Source organism: Euprymna scolopes, chromosome 17 (assembly GCF_053919585.1).
Source record: "Euprymna scolopes isolate OS-2025 chromosome 17, ASM5391958v1, whole genome shotgun sequence".
NCBI classification, from domain to species: Eukaryota; Metazoa; Mollusca; class Cephalopoda; order Sepiida; family Sepiolidae; genus Euprymna; species Euprymna scolopes.
In genome coordinates this window covers 68,522,992-68,541,379 of record NC_136498.1, presented here as the reverse complement: position 1 = coordinate 68,541,379, position 18,388 = coordinate 68,522,992, and the positions used below count along the sequence as shown (strand labels likewise).

At 33.2% G+C, this 18,388-nt stretch overlaps 1 protein-coding gene across 2 annotated transcripts in view; it reads right to left on the bottom strand.

The window, feature by feature from the left end:
* LOC145296773 (uncharacterized) overlaps nt 1-18,388 on the bottom strand; it is a 221,461-nt gene continuing 203,073 nt past the window's right edge. For both annotated transcript variants that reach the window (XM_080142828.1, XM_080142829.1), the window contains exons 36-41: nt 17,404-17,559; nt 14,878-14,997; nt 12,799-12,930; nt 11,014-11,192; nt 6,465-6,668; nt 1-156 (exon numbers count right to left, since the gene is read on the bottom strand). In XM_080142828.1, the coding sequence (XP_079998954.1) occupies nt 6,468-6,668; nt 11,014-11,192; nt 12,799-12,930; nt 14,878-14,997; nt 17,404-17,559 (788 nt within the window). In that variant the 3' untranslated portion in view covers nt 1-156; nt 6,465-6,467. The remainder of the gene's footprint in view (nt 157-6,464; nt 6,669-11,013; nt 11,193-12,798; nt 12,931-14,877; nt 14,998-17,403; nt 17,560-18,388) is intronic.

Genomic DNA, 18,388 nt, shown 5'->3' with positions numbered 1-18,388 from the left:
TAATATTTACATATTTATTGGAAAAAATTTGGACGGATTTAGAATCTCTGTATCCCCATTAAATGTTTTTCTCTGTACAAATTTCAAGTGTTGGACGGAAGGTGTTGACAAAATGATGAGCAAATGAATCCTTTTTTGATTTGATTTTGAAGAAACCTGCAGTAGACAAAAAAAAAAAAAAAAGGACATAAGTTTGAACCTTGTGTACTGAAAATGTGAAGACTTAAAATTAGAACAAAAAGCCTTAACTCTGGTATGACATAAAAAGAATATTATCAGAACAGTAGTTTAAGAAAATAAAAAAAAACTACAGGCTAGCATTTTTTTTTTATATTTTAACTAGCATTTTAGACTGGCGTTGCCCGGGTGTTTGGAGGTCTATGTTAAAAAAAAAAAAAACGGTCAATTTTTTCAACTTTAGCCCCTAGTATGACCTTGTAACATTTGTTTTGGGCTCAAATCTAGTTAAGTTAGATTCATGTCCAAGGAATCTTTATCTAAAATTTCAAGTGTTTGGACCCAAAATTGGCAGAGGAGTTTGGTAGAGTTCTCAAAAGTCAAATCGTTAAACTTTAACCCCTTAACAGTCAAATTTCTGGCCGAAAACGGATTACAAAGATTTTCCCAAATCTCAATACCCTGTATATCAAATTTCGAGTCTGTAGACTGAAAATTGACAGAGTTATTGCGTAGGGAAATGTATACAGACACTTTCACAGATATATAGATTAATCTAATAATATCACAATTATTTATTAACTGAAAACATGTTATTCAGTGCCTTAGAATTTTCATAAATAAGCACGTTGGTATTTCACTGTACCAATCTTAAGAATAAACTAGCACGCTGCCCGACTTTGCCCAGTCGTAAAATATGCTTAAATATAATTCATGCAGATTTCATATTTTATTATTATAGAGCCAATTCTCTATTGATTATTATATTGTACCCAATATATAGTTGTGATTTCGAAAGTTTAAAAAAGAAAAATGACTTGGTTGCCATCAGCTAGAATCGAAAGCAAAACATTTAGCATACTTTATTTAAACACTTATGTATTAGTTACAGCATTGAATTCTTTATGGTAAAATTGTGCAGGTGTCTTATCTAGATGTAAATGTGATATGTATCATATACACACACACATATACACACACAAGACAACTATATATAAAGATGCAGGCAAGGACAGTCCAAAGAGTTTTATAATTAAGATATGGTTGTGTTCATATGGATTTAGCAGGCAGAAAAAGTACCAAACACTTTCTAACTATGCCTATTACTGTGCACCAATCAAAGGGAAGTAACTCTGTATTGATAACTACAGAGCTATTCCCCCACCCTTCTTTCTCTTTTAATTAATAAATCCAAACTAAAGTATTGTCTAGAAGGAATTAAATCAAATTACATTTTAAGATTAAAATGCTGAAACAATACATAGAAAAATTTTTTTTTAAATACTGACGTAACAAAATCAAATATTGATTTTTAATTTTTTCTCTCACTTTCTGGCCTTATGTCACTTCATACTTAGATGGGAAGTTATGTAAATACTGATATGGAAGGATAGTATTAGTGTGAATGTAAGAGTTTCGGCTGGTATATTTTTTTGCAGAGGGAACATTCATCTTCCAGATGGAAAGTGAACACCATTTAGCTCGAATTGGATCCTTTTCAAACTGACCAGCATGTGAGACAGATATCTCCAGGGGCCACTAGCTTAGCTAAAAGAGGTAAGCACATGAATTCTCTGAATTTATCCGATTCCAATCATTTCATTGTCATGCTGCGTTTCCTTTTTTGAATATTTATGAGTGCATTTATTTGTTTCCGTTTTTCACGTTGAAGAATTGCACTTGCGTTATGCTGAATATGTGTGCCGTTTAATAAAAAAAATATATACTTCTCCATTGTTAAGATTTGTGTCCTTGATTCCCCCCCCCCAGTTGCTGCTGTTACAGTTACAACTAATACAAAAGAAAACAGGGTCCTTATTAACAGATGATGCACATTATTGACTAAGGAGGGAGAGAGTGGTCGTCTGCATAAGTCAGGACAGATTAGCTGCTATTCACATTACAACTTGCATTTCAATCTTGAGTTTTAAGCAATAAAAGGTTTTGTGATATTTCGTTTTTCATCAAATACATTTGACTAATTTCAACGACTTCTTTCTAATGATTTATGAGAATCAAATTCTTTAAAGACACTACTGGCTCAACCAACCTAAACTGGTAAGCATTTAAAGACTGAGGTCAGAGCTGAATGCAAGAAAAAGAATCTGTATAGGCATTACAAATGGTGTTAAAATCTATTTAGTATTACGCATGTAACTTGAGGAAAACATTTTAAATGTATAATAAATATGTGAATAAACAAAACAAGATGGCCACTGAATTTGATCTAATGTCATCTGATTTTGCTTATTTGCCATAATGTTGGCACATTTCAAATGTGTTTTTCTAACATTATACATGTCATTATACTAAATAGATTTTAACTCTAAATAATTGCTCAATTATTAATATTTAACAAGAACAACATAAAACCATTTGTAATGCCTATATGAAATTTTTTTTTTATTCTGCTCTGGCTGCTATCTTTAACACTTACCCGCAAGCTTTTATCTTGATTTTGGTTGGTTGGTTTTGTTTTATGGCGTATCAACCCTTTTCAGGTTATTTAATGTCGAATCTAGTGATTATGAAGAAAATTTTTTAATTGAATATATTTGAGTTTTTTTTTTTTTAAAGTCGGTTTTTATTTAACCCATAGTTGGGACCCTAACAGGTACTACCACTCCGGGTCAGAGTGGACCTGGGAGCAATGGCAATTAAGGGGTGGCTCCACACTCCCCAAAACCCATAAGCTGGGGCCTCACCATCAGATATAGTTCAAGGTCATATCCAGGACCCTTTTTTATCTTGAACCCAGTCTAATAATAATATTAAATGGGGGGGGGGGGGATCTGGATATAGGTGCACAATATAAAAACATAATTTAAAAGTGGGATGCTAAAATAAATGTCCGTTTATTGTTCCTTAGATGAACTGGTTTATTAGGGCTTTCTGTAACTTTATAAAAACGGTTGACTTTCCATAACTGTTTGTCGGGTTCTTAAGCATCAAAAGTTCTATTTAGTGAGGTCTTGAAACAATGCAACCATCACACAAGGAAGGTTGCAATGTGTGTTCAAAGTTCTGACAGGTCGAGCAGAATCATTTGAAATAGTTAATGATGGCTAGGATAATGATGTTCCCAGGAATATCTGCAATAAACCACCTGAGCAAAGAGATATTGTCAATTTATTTGCAAACAATTGTGAATAGTCATGCATCATATGTACAACATGCAAATTGATTCATATTATCTGGACTACTGTTCATATCTTGAGTGTTATTAACACAACGTTTTGGTCGATTTAATATCCAACCTTCAGGTGTATTGTCAAATTCTGGAATCTTCATGGAATTTTGAACGGAACCTTTTATTTAATCAGGAGGGGGGTAGCATGCTTTCATTCGGTCAGCCAACTGAGGATTAAATCTTCAACCTCCAGAAAAGTCTAACTTAAAACTGAATTTTACCAAGCATTTTATCCAGCTGTTTTTTTTTTACATAGGAGTCACCATTTATCAAGGCCCAGAGGCCACCCGAGGATAAGAGTTAAAGAGTGTACAGTAGTCAATGGGACAATATCATTAGTAGTAGAAATTTGGTGAATTGGATTACTTAAGGGAAACGGCTCATCAAGAACTTGTTTACACTGGACTTGAAGATGACCATATTGTAGTCAGCTGGAAAGCAGGCAAATGAAAAAGAGTTCCACAAGTGTGCAGTTCTAAGAAAGAAGCTTTGTTCATGGAATTTACGTTTAGATTTAGGCATGGATAAAGAGTAGGGGAAATTATTAACAGAGTTTTCAGTTAGATAAGTGTTTCTTGTGAAAGTTTGGCGAGGAGGGACCATAAATGATCACTTGCCATGAAAATAACGATAAATCAGAAACATGCTCACAACGTCTTTCGTGAAAAAGAGGTTGCAGGGAAGAGAAAAGGACATCCCCTACTAGGCTACAAAGTCTATTTTGAACTCTGTAAAGGCAGGATAAGTTTTCTGGCAGCTCCTGCCCAGATGTGGCAACAGTATTCCATCCTTGGACGTACCTGGCTCTTATATAGGTAAAGAATTGCATCAGCAGTGAGACATCTACTGGATCGATAGAAGGATCCCACCATTTTCCCAGCGACCTTGCCAACAGATTTGATGTACATGTACCATTTTAGATCAGGAGTAAAGGTCAAGCGCTCAGAAGCTTGTCAAAACATGGAGCCTCCCCAAGACAAGAGCCATTCATTTCAACTGATGACAGATGGGGATCAGAGCGTTGATGATGTAAAGATAGAAGCTTGGTTTTAGATGCATTAAAAGTAACCAGCCACCTCTTTACCCATTCTACTATGTGCTCAAGATCAGAAGAGAGAGAATCAGAGAGAACTTGGCCGTTTATGGCTTTTGATGTGCTGCCATAGATGGTAGTGTCGTCAGCATAAATGTCTACGAATGATCTAAGGACGTTGCAGACAATTCTGAATGAAAAATTGTTGAGATAACTCAAGAAGAGAATAGTAATATGAATTACCAAACCTCATCTTGAAAATTCAGAAACATGGAAGTTGAAAAGACATTCTTAGAAGTAGTGCCACATTTTTTATTTATTTATTTATTTTTAAACTGATGAATTGTCAGTTATCAAGGCTAAATGTTACTCAATGATAAAGTTTAATGAGATGAATAGATCGTCAGTTAAATATATGATTGTTTGATTACTTATGGGGACAGTTGATGACAAATATTTGTTGACATTGGATTTGAAGATGATCATGTTGTAATCTGCAAGGAAGCAGTTCCATGTTAATGTGTTCCACAGATGGGCAGTTGTTGGAAAAATAACTCTCATATTTTTATATTAAGTTTAATGTCTATTTTCAATGCGTTACACATTAAATGCATTTACATTGCATCCCTGTGCTTGTTTTACCAGTACTTCAATGGAATGAGCTCAGATGAACTCATAGCACTAGTGCCTGCCAGATGTGAAAATACTCCCGACTAACTCGACAAGCACCAAACTCCCAGGTCTTCACTATAGAGGCCCTCGATGCCGGAGAACCTTCTAATCAGAAAGTTTTTCCCTAGAATTGCAAGACTTTCGAATTCTCTTATTGTATTCTGTTTCCTTGACTGTATCAACATGTAAAAATTTTAAGTGTAATCTGAATAGACATTTCCCTCCTCAACTCCCTACTTTAGAGTGTCCCTGTAGGCATGGTCCTTTACTCAAATTAATCCTTCACGTCTCTTGCCTTATTTGGGTTGAATATGGATAAAAAAAATTAATTAAAAATAAACATGCTGGTATGTGTTGGACGTTTGGGATTGAGCTAAAATTTATTCATAAATCTGCCACTGCCTATCTATATATCTATAAAAGTGAACGTGTCTGTCTGTCTGTCTGTCTGTGTACATTTCCCTACGCAATAACTCTGTCAATTTTTAGTCTATAGACTCGAAATTTGAAATACCAGGTACTGAGATTTGGGAAAATCGATGTGGCGGGTGTCAGCCAGAAATTTGGCTGTTAAGGGGTCAAATTTCAACGATTTGACCTTTAAGAACTCTACCAAACTCCTCCGACAATTTTGGGTCTAGACACTTGAAATTTTAGATATAGGTTCCTTGAACCTGGATCTAACTTAATAAAGTGATTTGAGCCCGAAACTATAAATTTTAAGGGGTTATAATAGGGGTCAAAGTTTTAAAAAATTAACCATTGTTTTTGTTTTTTTGCTTTTTTTTTGCACAGCATACACCTCCAAACACCCGAGCAACGCCGGGCACCCCTGCTAGTAAATCTATATATCTATAAAAGTGAAAGTGTGTGTGTCTGTGTGTGTACATTTCCCTACCAAATAACTGTCAATTTTCATCTAGAGACTTGAGATTTGACATAAAGGGTATTGAGATTTGGGAAAATATTTTTAATCGGTTTCCGGCCAGAAATTTAACTGTCAAGGGGTTAAAGTTCAACCATTTGACCTTTGCAGATTCTACCAAATTTCTCTGTCAATTTTGGGTCTAAACACTTAAAATTTTAGATGTAGGTAACTTGGACATAGATAAAACTTTTTATTTCAATTCGAGACCAAAATAATAAATGTTAAGGGGTCAAAATTGGAGTCAAAGTTACAAAAATTTACCTCTGCGGTCTCTACAAAATTACTCAGACAATTTTTGGTTTAAACATTTGAAATCTTACATAAAGTGTATTCACATGTAGGGCAAGTTATGAACGGTACATAGAGCCCGAGCAAAGCTCGGCTGAACTGCTAGCATTTACTAAACTTGAGTCTAGCACAAGATCATGATTGTGGTGCATTACACATGTTTATTAATACTTAACCTTTTATACACTGAGTAAAGGATCAGTGTTCTTCATTTCTTCAGCTAAACCTCTTTCAAGTGCAACCCAGTCAATATGGCTGGAAACGTCTTCAGAGCTGCTGGCATGAACAGATCTCACTGGGTTTTCAGAGTTAAACAGCACTTCGTCATAATAATCAGACCCTGATTCGGACATATTTCTAACAGGAACATCATCAATTTGCTGAAAATGTATTCAAAAGAAAAACAAACAATTACAATGGATAAAAGAGATATTTGAGTAAATGTTTATAGTTTTAAAATTTGAAGAGAAGCAACAATTTTTACTATGGAAGCATCGAAGGTTAGCTGAAAACAATAATAAGCATCTGCTATAATCAGTTTAGTCACTGGTATTAACTTGAAAAATAGGTTTTATCTATAACACTATTTCCTATCCTAGGCAACATCTGCTCACCTTGCTAGTCAAAATGCAGGCAGTCAGCAATCGTATTTGACATGTTTTAAAGAATCCAAATGATAAATATTTTCCGGTGTTAGAGATTTCGAAAATAAACCATCGAGAGTAAATAAAAAAAATGACAGTTTTTGGAACAGGTTTTGCGAAATATCAACAATTTGTCACCAAATAAACGCCTGGATATGAAAAAGAAATTTAGACAAGCTTTATTTTCTCTTTGATTTGATTTTTCATTACACATAGAAAAGATTGTCGGTTTTGTTTGGCTGAATGGCAGACCTCCCACATAACTTATAAAAGAGTATCTTTATTAAGAAAGGTTAAAAAAACAGAAGAGCTTTTAATGAGAGAGAGGAAGAGGGGTCTAAGAGAGAGAGAGAGGAAAAGGGGTCTAGTAGAGAGAGAGAGAGAGAAAAGGATTTGGGGAGAAATAAACAGAGAAAGAAAGGAAAAAGGAAGAAAAGAGAATAGAGGAGGAAACGCTAATCTCAGAGAGGTTGGGAGCAGAATTAGGATTTTCATAAAATAATTGTTTTAGCAGATAGAGAAACTTTGCTTGTTAGCCTTGAACAGAGTACACGTTAGCTTTTGGGCTGGTAGCTCAAAAGGCTGGACCTCTCCCCAAAAGAATAAAGTGGAAACAAAGACTTTTCCCCATGATTGGCCGAGTAGATACACATAGACACTGTATGGAACCTTACAATGAAAATCGAATTGAGTTGAAACCCTTCACCAAAAAATACTTTGTTACCTAAGCACAAAAGACCTGAAATCGTTTCGCTTTTCTTTGCACAAACTGCTTATGAAATTATTTTATGCAAATAATATTTTTGTTTATACGAAAATGATCTCCGAGTTATTATTGATTGCCTGTTGATTTGAGAGTAACACAATAGATGCCAAGCTGCAGCTGAGCAAAACAGCATGCCAGCCATTCACCAAAGCATATATGAAGGAAGAACTCAACCATAGCATCTGACAACGAACAGCCAGCCAACAGTGTTAAAGGTATTGCCACCTGGACATAGGATCATGCGCATTTTGTGTACTCAGAGCATCAGAGTAGTGGTTTCCAATGACCAGTGAGTGTCTGGTTACATTTTGGAGAAAAAAAGAAACATTTGTATAATGTATGTATCCCTAATGAAATGAAAATATCATATTCCAAAAATTATGTAAATTGATCAAGTAGTTTTATTTTTAAATCAGAAAATCAAATTTTATGAGTAATAGAAGAGAGGTTGTTTTGTCTGCCATTTTGAAAAATATCTAAAAAGAAAAAAAAATTCAATCAACAAAGGGAGATAACAATAATTCAAATTTATGAGATTTATGTTATAACTAGCCTGGGTGCCCGGCGTTGCCCGGGTGTTTGGAGGTGTGTGTTGAGCAAAAAAAAAAAAAAGAAAGAAATGGTAGTAGGCAGACAGGCAGGCTTGAATCCGTGATGCAAAGGCAGAAAAGAAAGTGAAAGAAAACCTGACGTCTTACCGCTACACCATGATGCAACTAGAAGTTTAGAATGTTAAAATTAGGCAAAGTCAATCCAACCGATACAATGACTTGCAAAAATGGCTCACAAAAAATTTACCCCTCCTTGTAGAAAACTGCCCAGTTGAAGGTGAAGGAATTAATGTTTTTGGACAATTTTTCGATATTTGTCGTCCAAGAGGTCGAGCTTCAAAATTATACAAACATGCATACATACATATATTTAAACAGACAAATTAGATTTATATTATAGACTAGCCTGGGTGTGTGTTGGACAAAAAAAAATGTTGTAGCAGGCAGGCTCAAACCCGTGACTCGAAGGCGGAAAAGAAAGTGGAGGTGTGTGTAAAGGTGTTGGTTGAGCAAAAAAAAAAAGGAAAATTGCGAGCAAAAAAAAAAAAAAAATAGGAGTAGTAAGCAGGCTTGAACCTGTAATGCGCCAGAGAAAAAAGAGAAAAAAGGACAAACGCTCCTATCGATGCGTCTACCGCAGGTGTGACGTCACGGGCGGTCGAAATAACACGTTTTATGTGACGTTGTGAATGCAAGGGTTGAATGACTTGCAAAAAATGTCAGTGGAAAAACGACCCTCCTTGTAGAAAACTGCCCAGTTGAGGGTGAAGGAATTAATGTTTTTTGGCCAATTTTTCGATATTTGTCATCTGAAGGGTCAAGCTTCAAAAGGATACCAATTTTGTGAAAATCTGTCGCCTCTGTTGAAAATAAGTTTTAGGCAGACATACATGCATACAGACAGGTGAGATTTATATTATAGATGTTTATCAAATTCTCATTAATTTCTTAAAAATGGTTTTCTTTATAGAAATAAAACTATTTGATCAATTTACATAATTTTTGGAATATGATACTTTCTTTTTGTCACAGGCACCTACATCAAACAGATTTTTCTTTATTTTTGTTTTTTAATATACGGGGAATTCTGGGCAAGATCTGATTTCTTTTATATCTCTTTTTCCTCTCACTTTAGAAGATATCCTCTTTACCTCGAAAAATGAGGTAATGTAGGCCAGAAACATGGGCATTAATAAACTAATGTAAAATTTGAATCATCACAGATTTAAGAAAGATCAGTTATAGGCAGCTAAAATACTTCTTAATTTCCAACATAACATGGCCAGAGGTGGTGACATGCCAAATCAGTTCCTTTGCTTTTTTTCTCTCACGCCTATAAATTATTTGTTAATTTGATTTCAATAATTTTGTTTTTATACTTTCATAAACATTTATACATTTATTTTATAAATTCAAAAAAAACTTTTTTCATAAACATATTTCAAATAAAATAAAACCTTATATTTTTAATTTTTCTAATTGTACAGTTTAATCAAAACATTAAAAAATGAAAATATCGAAAAAGTTTATATTGTACGTATCCGTTATGGAATGAAGTTCTCCAAAAAAAAATTTCACTTAATTTCATCAAGTAGCTCTTTTTTTTTTACAGCGAAAAAACAATTTGTTATGATATCGAGCAAAAGGCTCGATTTTTAGGAAGAAAAGCTAGTATTAAAGATGGGGAGGGAGTGTCGGCACTTTACATGGAGTTATCTCCCCGTGGCATGTTCAAAAAATTTAAACAAAAATTTAAAAATTCAAAGATGTCTACTTTCAACGTGCTGTCATAAAAATATGTTTTTCTGCTGTAAAAAAAAAAAAAAACTACTCGATCAAATTAAGTGAAATTTTTTTTCAGAGATCTTCAGTCCAAAACAGATACGTAAAATATAACCTTTTTTTTTTTTCGATATTTTCATTTTTTAATGTCTTGATTAAACTGTACAAGTTTTTTATTAAAGTACAATAAAGACTGTGTTATTTTTATCTGTATAATTTTGTTAATTTTTATTGCACACTTTTCAATAAAGTCCTTTTCTTATATTTTATTACAATAAATCGCTTCACAATAGAAATACTGAAGAACAATAAAAGTGAAGGAACTGATTTGCCTTATCGTTTCCAGTAGTGCTAAACCGGAAATTAGGAAGTATGTTAACTGACTATAACTGAAAATTTTTTTGATCTCTAGAAAAGTGGATGGAAGCCTGCAATTGTGTGCATTTAAAAGGCAATCAATTGAAAGAACGATATGTCAACCTTTTTCACTTATTACAACTGACTTAATCCAGTAATAAAATATAGATTCTTGTCTAGAATTTCCCCATATTAAAACATAGAAAAATCTGTATAATGTATATATTCATGATGGAATGAAAATGTCATATTCCAAAAATCACATAAATTGATCAAGTAGTTTTTTTTTGTTTTTAAATAAGAAATTCAAATTTTATGAAGAAGCAAGAATGAAGTGTTTCACTTCACCATCTTGAATAAACAAAGGAAGATAACTCAATTCGAACTTTCAAGATTTTTTTTGTTTGGTTTCAACAGTATAATGGCTACGATTTACCATTAATTACATAAAAGCATTAAAAAAATGATTTTCTATTTATAAAAATAACGAATTGATCAATTTACGTGATTTTTGGAATATGATCTTTTTGTTCCATGACAGTTATGTAATTCATGAAGAATTTCCTGCATATTTGTTTTTTTAACATAAGGGGAATTCTGGACAACCTCCATAATATATCCTTACCTCTTGACTTCTGTACAACATGTCTTTGATCCGACCATCCAAGGTCCATTCACTTATATCAGAGAAACTATCAGCATCTGTCACAGACAGACAGTCTGAAAAATTGTAAGGACTGGCATAAGGATGTTGTCGGTTGGTAGTTCGTTCCTTTGTTATTTTTGATGTGTGTAAAGCAGAGTCTAAAAATAAAGAGAAATGAAGAGATTTTTTTTTTTAATGGGTGTTTATACAATATGGGGTGAAAATCAAAACTTCAAGTAAAAACTCTTTCATATAAAAATTCTGAAAACAAAACAAGAGAAACAAACATAAACTTGTACAAAAAAAATGATTTTAATATATATTCAAATCAGTTTATCATAATCATGACTGAAAGTGGTAGCGGTGGATTTTTCTCAAGATTAACCTCATTATCTAAAAAAAAAAACAAAAAAAAAAAAACAATCACATTTTATGTACTTACCTATTACGTTAAAAAAAAAGAAAAGGCCATACGTCAAAATTCACGCAAATTGATCAGTATTTTTGTTTTTAAAAAATAAATACTCATTACTATTTAGAAAGCCATTCTTAACATGGGGAAGGGAGTTTTGTTAACTCTTTCCTTGCTTGAATTAAACTGTGAGTTATGTCCCTTGGCTATTGACCTGATGAAGGCTAAAATTATCCACCAAGCAATTTCACCAATAACGTTTTTTTTTTTTTTCCTTAAAACAAAAATACTGGATGAATGCATGTAATTACAGACTTTAAACTTGATATATAGTAGATTTGGACCCGGGGAATAAATTCAATTTGGTCCTTAGCCGGTAAAAATAGCTGCGAGGGTGTAAAAATTGAAAACAATTAGAACTTGGCAATGCTCTTGTATGCACGTGCAAAATACATTAATATGTTAAAGTTGGTTAAATTTTAACGTTTTCATATCCTTCTAACAATAGTTCAGATGGAAGCGACTAAGGCTGGAGAGCTAAATAAATGCTTTGATTTCGATTCTAGCTGATGGCACCCAAGTCATTTTTTTTTAAACTTCTGAAATCACTATATACATTAGGCACAATATAATAATCAATATTGGCTCTATAATACTAAATACAAAATCTGCATGAATTAAAATATCATAGTTAAGGAAATTTAATGACTGGACAATGCCGGGTGACCTGCTAATAATATATAAATTCAGAAATAGAACTACTTACTGATAACATTAGACTAGATGTTAGACCATGAAAGCAAGTGGTAAATGATACTAATGGAGGTTTGGTATCTATCTGAGACCTAAACTATTCTATTACTGTCTGTTAATGCTGAATTCAATTTACTATACTATTTCAGACTAATGTCCTATCTCTCCATACTCAATTCAGGCGAGTATAATATCTGTGTTGCTTTTTTTTTGTTAGGTTGCTATTGGAAGAAGCAGTGTACTATTTCATTCATAATACCATCCACCCAGACAATACTGCACCTTTTTTCTTGGAGGGGAGGGAAGAGAGAAGCATTTGTTGTGAAGTCATGATTACATCCTCCCAGAGATGGGTGAGGAGAGAGTAATGTAGCATCTGCTTTGTTATCATGATATTATTCTCCCAGGCATTACCTCCCTCTTTGGAAAGCAGTGTGGTATATATTCATTTGTCATATATACTAGCAAAAATATTCAAACAGTGGAAGGGCATATTATGGAGTTGGTGGTGGTAGAAGAAGATAAAGAATAGATATTAAACTTTGACCTTATTAACTGCCCCTTATCCTCACCTCAAAAGTTCAGCTTTCTCAACTTACCTTGTGCAAGTTTGGCAGCCGCATTGACAGCTTGCAATTGCTGGACATACGTTTTTGGTTTATGGAGTGGACCCATACGTCGCCTCTGAATTGGGGCCTGCTTCAGGGTAACTGTTCTCGTAGGCAAATGGTCTAGAAATAAATTTAAGAATGGAAAATTAAATTTTGAAAGCGGGAAGTTAGCTGAAAAAAAAATTTGACTTTTGAGTCAGTTGTAAAAAAATACAAGATTGATTTCTGCAAAAATGGCTGACTCTTCAACCTCACCCATTCCAACTCCCAACCTCTATGTATTAGTAAGAAACAACTACCAAAACATTGTAAAAATTGTCTGAATTTTTAAAAAATTATGTTTGACCTGGAATGACCTTATAGTTGTTGAAAGATTATTAAACACGAACAAACAAAAGGGTCAAAGAACAAGTTGAACCATTAAAATTTTGTGTAAAATTTTTTTTTTTATAATTAGAAACCATATCTTAAATTTTTAGAAGAATGATATAAATTGTTTTATGCAGGTAAATCAACATTTATTACATAAAACCCCACAAAGTTGATATATTCATGATCAACATGGCAATAAAAAATTTTGATAAAATGCCGATCTACCAAATTTACTGATCCAAGAAATTTCCAGTTTTGAAACTCATCAAAAGTAATGGTTTTATTTAATTTAAAAACCTTGCTATATCATATTACTTTTTCAGTCACATCATCTACTGGATTTGTATTCATTATGTAGTTTAATCATATTTGAACAAATGCACATTTTCTTTTAATGATGTTAATTTAATTTATTATAGGGGAAACATCCATTTTTTTTTTTAAGTATGTAAAGTAAACATTTATTCATTTCCTTTTCCATTTATTTAATTTGATTTATTATATTTAAAAAATATATTTTGCTTTCAATATTAATTATTTCTGTAAGAAATTAAACATATTTATTTAAAAAACAAAAACAGTTTCCTGATATTCTTTTGTTTTGACTTACATTTCTATTGTTTTTTTTTTCAGTTAATTAACAACACTTACTTTCGATGAGTTTCAAAACCGGAAATTGCTTGGATCAATAAATATGCTAGAACACTGAAAAAATTATTCATTTTTTTACCTTTAATTGGTGCAGATTTTGTTGGCGGGGAGCGGTTAGTCTGTTTTTTTTATTTATTTATTTTATATACTAACAGGAAGTAACTGATTTTGTAATCAATCTTTTGTGCCTTAAAAATTCTATGAAAAGAAGTTGTGTATGTGTGTGCGTGTCCAAAGAGAGCAATAGGCTTGGCTGAGAAGAAAGATGAAGTGGTGAAAGGAAAAGGGAAAACTGTGAAGAGAGGAAAAGAGAGGTAATTTTTGCCCTGAGCAATGTCGGGTAGTCCTACTAGTTATCTAATATTTTGGAAAGTATAACTAATCAGAATGCAGTAGAACCCCAGGATATGGTAGTCTTAGGATATGTTTTTTTTTTCAAGTTACGATGTGAAATACAATGTTTTTCTGTCCTCTGGTTATGGTATTTCCCCCACCTTATGGTGTTATTTATAATGTTATTTTATTATATACATGTGCATTATATGCTGACCCATTTGAGAGTTCTTGATAAATTGCCGAAACATATCTGTAATTTGATTGGCCCCACCCTTTCTTCTTCACTGCAACCTCTCTCATAGAAGTGATGTTAGTAGTCTCAATCTTTTTTTATAAATACTATTATGCCATGTTGCTTGTCTCAGTCTTTTCTATAAATATTATTATGGCATGTATTCTTCAGAATTGTCTGATCTATTCCCTGCTTCCTTTGTTCCAGCCCATTTGATTCGTTTGTCTAGAAGTCTCCAGCAATTCACTGTTTTAATACCTCATTGTAATACATTTTCCTATTCCAATAGCTTCTTTCTAAGAACTTCAAGGTTGTGGAACTCTCTTCCTGCTCACTGTTTTTCTTTTACTTGTAACCTTGATCTTTCCAAGACTAAAGTCAATAGACATCTGTCTTTATGATAATCATCTTTCGTTCAATGCTGGGTAGGTACAACTAGTTTTCATGGACTCTAAATTTTTATCCCAAATACTGACCTTGTCTAGTATAGGTTCCTTTGTTTGAGAGTTGACGTAAGCGCTCAACATAAGGGACAGGTTGACGTTGAGAAATTTTCCGGGATGTGCTGGACATTTTAGCCATTGGTTTAGAAGTTGCTAAAGTAGAAAAAAAATATTAAAGTAATTTTTTTTTTTAATAAGAAAACTTGAAACATTAATATTAAAAGCAAGAAAAGACAATGATCTAGAAAAACATGTGGAATAATGTGAATTGCTATCTTTTTTTTTTTTTTTTTTTTTGAGAATTTGAAAAAAGAAAAAAAATCCACAATTAATCTGGGTGGTGCATCTTTGTTAGTGGACTCCCCTACCTGCATTTGAGCAGATTTCTGAGCAAAGACGTAATACTGCGTATGTAGTTCAACTCACATAGTGAGCACTTTTGAAGTGAACACTGAAAATTGGTATATAAAATACATGAACTTCATCATCATGACTTTGGGCATGTCTTTGGATGAGGCAGTGAGCTACACATTGTACTAAAAGTTGATTTTAGCAGAAATTCTCCTAAAATTAGTTCCATAATACTTCATATGGAATTTTAATTTCAAACAGTTGTCTTGTAATTATGTCCCAGAAGTTTTTAGATGAGGATTGATAATCTGTAATGTTTGGATTATTCAAACTATTGTTCTCATCTTGAATGTTATTCTCACAGCATTTCAGTCAATGTAACCTTTCAAACTGCAATATAATTGCTAAGTAATACTCAGTTCTAAATGACAGTCTTCTGGAGGTTGTAGGTGCAACTATCAGTAAAGATATTAATTACGAATTATTTAAGACTTGTACCAGGTCATGTCTGATGGAATGAGAGCAAACTACCACCGTGGATTAAATAAAGGGTCCCAGATTTTCAGTACCATCTATTATATAAAGGGCAGTTACCTGTGTATGTATGACCAATCAAATGTAAAAAAAAATCTATAAAATAAATGTGTACTAGTTGAATTATTTGGACTATTATTTGCAAGGGCCTAACGGATAAAGTAGTAAGTGAAATTCAGTTGTGATACTTTTGCGGAGGTTGACGGTTCAATCATCAGTGCAGACGATACTAAGAATACAATTGCAAATTACTTAAGACTTCTATCCAGTCATGGCTGATGGAACGAGAGCATCCAATCCCGGTGGATTAAATAAAGGGTTCTGTTTGAAATTCCGTGCAGATTCCCAAGTTCAACGGAAAGATTCACAAGTTTGAAAAAATGCACCTGAAGACGGTCGGAAGTTCATTGGCTGAAGCATTACCAGAATAACATGAGAGATGAGCTTTTTAATGTGAACAATGTAAATTTTTAATTGACATTAATCATCATCATCATCTACTACTAATACTACTGGATATAAATCCAAGAGAAATTTGCTGGACTATCGAATGATTCAAACCTGAAACTTTGATTTATAAAAAAAAAAAAAAAATTAAATTAAAAAAAAAAAAAAACTTTGAAGTTTGGATCAGAGCAAAAGCTGATTTTTTCATAATTTCTGAAATAGTATTACATGTTCTATTGACATTTAGCACCACATACCAATATAAAATATCGTTGGATCATTCTACTGCTTCAGAAGTATCTAACTCCAAGTATAAGTACCATCTCACTCCTGTATAAGTACCAAATACATTCTAAGCTGGAGTACTATTGCCACATCTGAGGAGGTGTCACTGAGAGCACCTTTTCCTATCTTGGCAGAGTACAAAACTGACTTCAAAATCTAGTGGGCGACACCCTTTCCTCTTTCTTTTTACCCCTTTCTCATAGTAGAGATGTTGCTAGTTTTTTTTTACTCTATCGTTATTTTCATGGCAGGTGATCAACTGAGCTTCAATCTTTGATCTCCTCCTCCCTGTGAAACATTCAAAACAAAACCTCATCTAGCTACTAGATTCTGAAGACTGTTTTGTACCCTGTTAAGGCAGGAAATGGTACTCATCAGCTCCTCCTCAGTATTCCATCTTAGAACATATTTGTTTCTTGTATAGTTAGAAACTTGCGTCGAGAGTGAGATACTTTCTTTAGCAGAAGAATGATCCAACCATCTTTCCAGCAGATCTGATGCAAATCTTCACCTTACAGGTCAGAAGTGAAGGTCAGCCTCGGAAGTTTGTAAAAACAAGGTGCTTCTTCAAGAAAAGAGCCATTAATTTTAATGGGGCCAAAATGGGGGCCAGTTAGTGATAGCATGTATTTTGATTGTTTAGACATTGTATTCATATTGTAAAAACGACCTACAGAAATCAGTAAAATTATTAATAAAAAAAAATCAATATTTCAAACGGTTTGATGAATTGGATTAGCGTTCATAAGACTATTGCTCTCTCAAATAACAAAAATCGTTCACAAAAATTAACTTGTTCGTTTAAGATGTGCCATTACTTTTTAGAAAGCACATTATAAACATTGTTAAAAAAAAATGGAAAACAAACGAGCAAAAAATATTATCTATGTTGTAAACCTTAAAACAGAAGCAATTGAAAAGTTGACAGACATCAGTTCTTACCATTTGGGGGTTTATACAGATGTTGGGGAACAATTGGAGTGCTTTCATCCCACTTGGCGCACCTTCGTATCTCTTGTAGGCGTTCAGAATAACTTTTCACTTCACGATGAACAACCGTCGAGTTTTCTGCCTGACCGGTTGGAATCTTTTTGGTTCCTAGAAAAACAATTTTGAGAAAAGTGTTTTAACAAATTTGTAAAATTGCATGACATCTTAGTATATCTGACTTATTTGCATGCTCCAGAGAGCTTCACCACATGCTTGAAAATAATATTCCACGACTTCTCAGTCTTGGGTCAGTCTTTTAGCAATCAAGAGCAGCATGTTAATCTCAACCCTTATCTGATCTTTGGTAGTCGTTCTTTTGACCTTTTTGGAATGAAATCATCTTGATATGATTTTTTTATATATCTGAAGTGTGGTTGCCATAAAACCTGTCCAAACCATGTTAATCTATTTTTTTTTTTAAATAATCTTGTTGATGAATCTGTTAACATTAAACCTCCTTCTGATATCTGCATTTCTTTCTTTATTTTTTTTAAACTCATATTCACCCCAAACTATGGTTTCCTCATTACTACACCCAAGAGAGCTTCGCCACATGCTTGAAAACAAAATTCCACCACTTATCACAGTCTTGGCTTAGCCTTTAAGCTGTCATGAGCTGCATGCCAGTCTCAACCCTTATCTGATAACCTCGATCTCTTTGATGGTCATCCTCTTGATCTTATTCAATGAAATCTAATTTAACTTTTTTCTTTTTTTTTTTTTTTTTTTTTTAAATAGTTGAGGTCTGATAGCCAAAACTACATTATTCTCTTTTATCAAATAATGTCCGGTGGATCTATTAATGTTAAAATTCTTTCTGAGATATGCGTTTCTTCAACCAACACATACTAGCATGTAAAATGAATGTTACTATCATCATATTCTCCCAGTAATTATAAGAGTAGTTCATAGTATCACACAGCTGTGTCCTCAACAT